The sequence below is a fragment of the Copadichromis virginalis genome, linkage group LG17, assembly GCF_057382275.1.
Source record: "Copadichromis virginalis isolate Kocher_CV1m ecotype Utaka linkage group LG17, C_Virginalis_male_GT1.1, whole genome shotgun sequence".
Lineage (NCBI taxonomy): Eukaryota > Metazoa > Chordata > Actinopteri > Cichliformes > Cichlidae > Copadichromis > Copadichromis virginalis.
The window spans coordinates 35,915,429-35,922,820 of NC_140634.1; the positions used below are offsets into that span (position 1 = coordinate 35,915,429).

The 7,392-nt window shown below is 41.8% G+C and overlaps 1 protein-coding gene across 2 annotated transcripts in view; it reads right to left on the minus strand.

The window, feature by feature from the left end:
- Positions 1-6,921, minus strand: part of tafa5a (TAFA chemokine like family member 5a) — a 171,404-nt gene extending 164,483 nt beyond the window's left edge. For both annotated transcript variants that reach the window (XR_014915901.1, XM_085436128.1), the window contains exon 1: positions 6,175-6,921. Coding sequence is in view for 1 of the 2 variants with exons in the window: in XM_085436128.1 (XP_085292254.1) it covers positions 6,175-6,286 (112 nt within the window). In the remaining variant the exon portion in view is untranslated. The remainder of the gene's footprint in view (positions 1-6,174) is intronic.
- Between the last annotated feature and the right edge of the window lie 471 nt (positions 6,922-7,392).

A 7,392-nucleotide genomic window follows, 5' to 3' on the forward strand; every position in this document is an offset into this window, starting at 1 on the left:
TTTAGTATGTTAACATGCTAATATTTGCTCATTAGCATACAGCTGAAGCTAATGAAAACACTATGTACTTTGGTACTCTAAATACCTGCAAAGTTAGCAGGTATTTAGAGTACAAAGTTTGTCTTTCCAAAATTGTAATATAAGAGCCCACCCTTAGCTGCTAAAATATTTTGTTGTAGACCAAAGGGGTCACCTAAAGTGGATGCAACCAACTGCTTGAGTATTAGACTCCTATTGCTCCCCATAAAGTCACAGTTGAACCTAAGTGATACGTATATAAAATGAGCTTTACAAACTAGCAAATAAGCTATTAAATTCTGATTTATTAACAAGAGTATTTATGAAGTGGTATCACAGTCCCAAATGTGCAAACCTTTTTAAAACTTACAGGATGATAGATTGCCTTAGAGAGAGCCAAAAGTACTTACAGCACACCAAACAAAAACGTACTGATCATTTCCACACAGCAGATACCATCAATGAATTGACACAAGTGCTACACGTAAAACAGAACAAGGAAAAACAGAAAATACTGCCTGTGGCCATGCTGCCATATCCTTCCACACACTAAAAAAGTTTCCATATCCACTTAAAATTTTATACTCTAAGTTGCCAAAGCCTCAATATTAGTTCTTCGCCTTACTAAGCTCGACACTGCCGATAAGTAGTATGGTCATTACGTGATAACAGCAAACGCTCCTCCTCCCCTTCAAATGACACTCATCATGGTCTTTAAATTTTGCAAAGCTACCTTTTAAAAAGTTGCTCAAATATGCATGCGATCCCTGGCCCCATTTCCGGCGGTCCGTAATGTGGCTCTTTGCTTTCTCTGTGGAAAAACTCAACAAGTTGACTCTTTATGAATTTGCGTCCCCAGGCCATCTGCAAGCCTTTCTGCCGTTCCCTGACAGTGGCTGCTCTCTCTGCCTCCCTCCCTGCAGAGGAAGAAGCTCCAGGCTATGCTGAAAATAGGATAAGATATTAAAATAAGTGCGCGCGTTCACCTACAAGTTCTTGCGTCTTTTCTTTTTTTTCAGGTCAGTCAAGTCCTGTCTTCTCCGCTGGCAAACCAGCCTCGCAACAGCAACAGATTATGCGTGCGTGTGTGTGTGTGTGTGTGTGTGTGTGTGTGTGTGTGTGTGTGTGTGTATGTGTGTGTGTGTGTGTGTGTGTGTGCACTTGAGCACATGTAAGCCTTGGCGAATCACCACAGATACATGACCAGGAAACACAGGATACCACGCTGAGCGACAGAGTGATGTGATGAGAATGGCTTTAAGCTTTCGAGCCTGACAGCAGGGGAATGCATGCACGTGTGTGTGTGTTTGTTTGTTTTTGTTTCTTTGTGTGTGTGTCTGACCTTTCAGCATTTTCTAAAGTCTGTATCTTTACAGGGTGGTCATGTATGTGCAAATAGGTGATTGATGTTCCTGAACGACCTTGATGACGTTTCGCTCGTTTGTGTGCCCCGGTGTAACCTGCGTGCCTGCTTTGATGTTACGTTCATTACTGTCTCTGCTTTTCAGGGCTCAGATCTGAGTGTGCATGTGCCTGTGCCAGAGGTGTATGTACCTGCACGCAACATTGTATCCAAGGGTGGAATGAATCAGCAGTTGCTACATGCCTAAAAATGAAGGCTGCTATAAGAAAAGAGTTGTGCGTGACCTCTCTTCCTTTCTTCGTCTCTATCACTTCCTCCTCCTCGTTCTCTTGCTTCCAGTTTCTCTACTTGTTACTCTGTCTTACCTCGCTCTCTGCTGTCTCTGCCTCTCTCAGTGTGTTTGCAGTTCAGACCCAGACCACAGCCGTGTTACATTCCTTAGCCATCCCAAGCTAAGATTAGCATACTGATTAGCTACCCTTGTGGGCTCTCTCATCCGCCTTCCCCCGAGCTCACATGCAGGGCTACAGTCTCATGAATACATAATTGCGCCGTTGGCAAACAAATGCACGGCTGAGAGCTTCCAGATGAGGGAGCTAGTGCACAGAATACAATATTGTTTGTTGCTGTTGTCGTTGTTGTTGGCTTCTTTGTAATGTAATCAAAAGGTACTGGAGCATTCTGGTGTGATTAATGTTTCCAGTACCGACACGTACATTCCAAATACTTCAGTTGTTGACTTGTTTTTATTTATCTCTCCCTCTTTTACTTTTTTCTCCTCTCCTCATGTTTGTCTTCTCCTTTCAGTTTTGTTTTTTTTTGCCACTTTCACCCTCTTGACCGTGGCTTCTATTTCACCCTCAGCAGGGTTTGTCTTTCCTTTACTGCTTTATATCTTTTGCCTTCATCCTTCCCCTTATACTCCCTTTTTTCCATCTCTTTCTTCTTGCCTCACTTGCTTTCCTTATCAAGGTATTAGAGGGGATATCAAGTCACCTGCTGCTCTCACCTTATTCGGTGCCTCTGCTTCTCTCTCTCTCTCTCTCTCTCTCTCTCTCTCTCTCTCTCCCTTTCTTCCCTCCACCCCGTGCCTCTCTCTGTTCTCTCTTCAATCTCTTCCTCTCACGAGGGCCTGGGAGAGGACAGCGTATCGTGTGAAGTTGGATGTTGATTCTAGGTGACAGGCACCATATGAGTCATAGCCATAATCACAGAGCTCCACCACCACCACCCTTTTGGCTGTAAAACACAGCAACAATGCAAAGCAAAAGTGCCCTTGGCACAGATATTAGCCATACATTACCAACCATCACACAAATGCATTTTCTAAGATGTAACACATTTTGTAAACACTTGAGAATTTTCTTTCTTATTTTGGTATCTATCTCGATAGATAGATAGATAGATAGATAGATAGATAGATAGATAGATAGATAGATAGATAGATAGATAGATAGATAGATAGATAGATAGATAGATAGATAGATAGATAGATAGATAGATAGATAGATAGATAGATAGATAGATAGATAGATATGAAACCAGTGCTGAACTTTAGCAAAAACACTTCCAGTTCTATACAGGTCCATGGAAAACATCCTTTAAACTTGATCTCTGTAAACACTTTCCTGATGAGTTTTTGGTTCAGTCACTCATTTTGGATCATACTGAATGAAAAGTTAGATCTGTTCTGTAAATCTTGGTCATGCTATGTTTCAAACTGAAGTATTATCTGCAGTATGAAACTGCACACTCTTTGGTCGATAGCCAGTGAGCGGTTTCACAGTCAGACCTGCCCTTACTCGTCACATCTGAAAGATGAGAGTTGGTTGATTTTTCTGCAACAAAGATGGTGAGGGTGGAAACGCTCCTCTCAAGGCATTAAATAATCAGACTTTGGAAATTGGTAGGTCCACCTACCAATTTATGGGCTCAGATTATGAACTGATCCCATAATCTCATCTGGAAAGGATTCACTGAGGTCATAAATGAAGAAAGCCAAAGTGACATTTTCTGATAAACTTCTATACAACTTGGCATCTTTTGCAACCAGAGGAGATGCCCCCTGCAGGCCATTAGAAAAACTGCAGACTCTAGAAACTTCAGCATTGGCTTCATTTTTCAGTTATGCTGATTCTGTATGCATGTGAGTAACATGGACATCAATTTCTAGTAAAACTTGAAATCCTTTACAAACTGTGGACAATTTTTGTAAGAATATATATGAATAACTACCATGTGTGTATGTGATTATTACCATTTATATACACAAACCAATGGTTAATCATGTTTTATTGGTTTCTTTCTTAATTTTGAGTAGAAGGCTGTAGTAAAGCTGCCATTTAAAAAAAATTAGACAATCAATCAATAGTAGAATATTAATCAGTAAATTGCTTGAAAACTGTCATTTTTCACACAAAATTGTCAAAGGTTTACAAGCTCCAGCTTCTAAAAACATGTCACCTGTCTTACATTAATGTATATTGATCTTGTAGTGAGAATGAATTGATCACTCTCACAAATATCATTATTGTCTTGAGATGCAGTCAATATGATAATGAATGCTTGGGTTGTAAAATAAACAACAATCAGAAGAGAAGAGAAGAGAAGAGAAGAGAAGAGAAGAGAAGAGAAGAGAAGAGAAGAGAAGAGAAGAGAAGAGTCTGCTGAGAAAGCAGAGACTTCAGACAGAATAGCATAGAGGACATGCATTGGTCAGCTCAGCCCAGAGATCCACTGGTTTGAAACATCTGGTTAAAAAGAGGAAATGAATAAAAGAACAAGTGCTACAAAGAGTGGGGGGAAAACAACATAAAAATTTCAAGCAGAAGAAAGTTAAGCACAAAACAGCGACAAAGATAGACAAAAATGTAAAAAAGAAAAAGAAAAAAAAACCTCAAACAAACCCAGTGTGACCGGGACATCGGAGGACACATGAACAAAGTAGAGGGTAAGAAAAAATACAAAAAGTATAAAACAGAAATACTGCACTGTCGAGGAAGGTCAGAGTAAAAGGAAACCCACAAGAAGAAAGGCAAAGCTAACAGTGAAAGGGAGTTGTGCGATCTACAGAGCTGCAAGTTCAAATGTTTGGAAATTAACAACGAAAAAAAATGAAACGAGGAGCGAGAAGGGAGGAAATTACACAAAGTCGGCCCCGGCACTAGAGTTTAATAGACCAATAATGGTGGTAACAAAAATGAAATATACCCATAAGGCGGACTGTTGGACAAAAGGTACCAAATAACACAGTTTGAGCAGCGTGGAGTAAAGAGGTCATAAAAGAGGAAATCCAGGAATGATTATCACTCAGATTATTAAGTCTCTGAAGGCTCGCTGTGTTACTGGGTAAAAAGGTCGAGGTCCTTGCAAAAGGAAAAAGCAAGACTGCTGACTGAAACAAACATCCAAGTGTCGTGATTGGACACAAACGGAAGATCAATGGCACATGGCCGAAGGCACCATAAAAGAATAAAAAGCCCCCCTCCAGAAGCTTTGGCTCTTATAAACTAAGCCTGTCATTGATTAACCTGAGGTCTGTGTGATTACAAAGCAAACTCAATCTTGTGTCCTTTGTAGAGAAGGAAAAAAAGGTAAAAAGGAAATGAACGAGCTGAGGTCGGTTCACATCGCTGTAAGGAAAACTCAGTACGATCACAGTACGAATCTGTTACAGCACCAGCATAGCTAATGCACTGGAGGACAGGGTGATTACATTAACCATTAGCTCAGCTGCTAATGAAATAACTTTTCCCTTTCCTCTTTTTTTCCATGAGCTTATCATGGCTATTGCACATAGCCTCCTTTTTTTTGTTCACACATAGCAGACTGAAGCTCTGTGTGCCAGCTGGATTTCTCCTCATAAGTGAGTCAGAGGCGGTTTGAGCGAGAGAAGGAAAGCAAGACGGAGAGAAGGTGTGAGGGTGCCAGGGAACAAGAAATGAAAAGACACCCATGGCCAGAGAAGTAGCCCAAAAGAGAGAGAGAGAGAGAGGAGCAAATTGCGTGTGTGTGTGTGTGTGTGTGTGTGTGTGTGTGTGTGTGTGTGTGTGTGTGTGTGTGTGTGTGTGTGTGTGCTTGTACTTGCATACATTTGCCTAATAAGGTTATCCTCAGGCACTCTTGAATTACTGCCTGGAGTACTATTTGTCCAACTAAAAAGGGTTTATTCATAAATTTAAAATAATAATAATAAGATTTGTACCTTTTAACATTATGTGAATTTGTTATGTATATCTTCTGGATTCTGTGTTTCAGAGATGACAGATGCATGACAGCCTGACCTCACTCAGTCAGTCTGAGAAGCTTTAAGAGATAGATGGGTGCGTGTGTGTGTGTTGAAGAGACAGATAGAATAAGAATTAACGGGAGTCACATGAGACTTAATTAGGCCTGTGGCACACTCCTATTCCAAGCCAAAGAAAGTAGTTTCACAAGACAATGAGACACATTCCCCTGTTTTTTTATGAGAGAGGATTTGTGTGTGTGGTGGTGAGGGGCTTCTCTTGATTCTGCCTGTCTGCATACACAGGAGCAGGAAGGGGCTTTAAAGTGAGTATGTGCACGCACAGCTGTGATCCCCGTGCGTGTTTTTCAATAGGGGGAAAAAAGAAGAATATGACACGTCGACAACTACTGAGATCAATACGCTAAGAGCGATTGCCAATACCACTCACATAATTTTGTTGTCAAAGCCTTCCCACATGGCACGGTCACCCACTGTGGGTGTGTGTGTGGTCAAAATAGAGAGCGTGTGACAGACAGAGAGAGGAGAGGAAAGCGGCAGGACTTACCGCAATAGAGAAGCAGCAGCGCTGTCAGGAGCAGCACAGCCCAGAAACTTGACGACATTCTCGGCCAGCGACTGGCATCTTTGCGTCTTCCCAACCTTGACACTGAAGCCATTGAAGAAAACAGCTAGAGCACTTCCTTCGTTATGGAGACAAGTTTTAAAAAAGGAAGAAGAAATAAAGAAAAAATAAAAGAAGAAAAAAAGCGCTGACAGTAAATTCACAATCCAACTCGGTCTCTCACAGTGATCATATCTCCGCGTGTAATCCCACAAAAAGACATGTCAAGCTCGAGTAACTGATTAGGGGGTGGAAAAAACAAAAGAAAAAAAAAGAAAAAAAAGAACTAATAACAAAAGGAAAAAAAAGCAGTGATTTGCTCCACGGGGCGCAACAGAAAAGGTCACATCTTCCACAGAAAGCCCAGTTGGGGAAACAACGCAGCAGGTTTTCGATTCGCTCGGAAACAGAACTTGGTCCCTTTTTAGTTGTTCCAAGGTGTTTTAGCCTCAATTTCCGCCCCGTTTCAGTCAGGGTAAGCGGGGAGATTGCGCTGAGTTACTGCTAAAGTGTTCAATCATCTGTACCGCAGCGTCGTAAAAGCTCCTTTCACCTGTGGTAGGTTTCCCCGATTCTCTTCAGTCTCAGCAGCCCCGACACTGTAGCTCATAGACTGTGTTTAAAATATATATATGTAATTAAACAGGCTCTTATAAAATCCAGCGAACAAACGCCTGCCTGGATGAAAGAGGGTTGGTCATAAAAGAGAAAGAGAGATTGGGGGGGGGGGGGGGGGGGGGTCCTTCAAGCTCTCGGTTTGGGCACAGAGTGGATGAAGATCACAGCATGCTTACAGAAGGAACCGAAGGATGGAGAGTGGAGGGGGTAGAGGCAGACGGAGAGGGAAAAAGTGCGCACTGTGCGACTCCAAGTGTTTTTGCCTAAAGTGAAACATCCACATAATCGATATTACGTCAGGCAATAAGCCACTTGAGGTCGCGTCTTTTGCTGTTACGCCAAAGCAATCGCTTTGCGTCGTTAAATCGGCGTGAATTACAGCTTACAGTGTATCGATTTCACATACCCCGCTTTGATTTTTACCAATCAATCACGTCTGAAAACGTGAGATCGTCCCGCGAACGGTCGATATTTGTTCTGGAGCAAATGTGGGATTTGAACTATTTTGCAGTGACATCAAGATGAGTTTGTCCCATTTCAGCA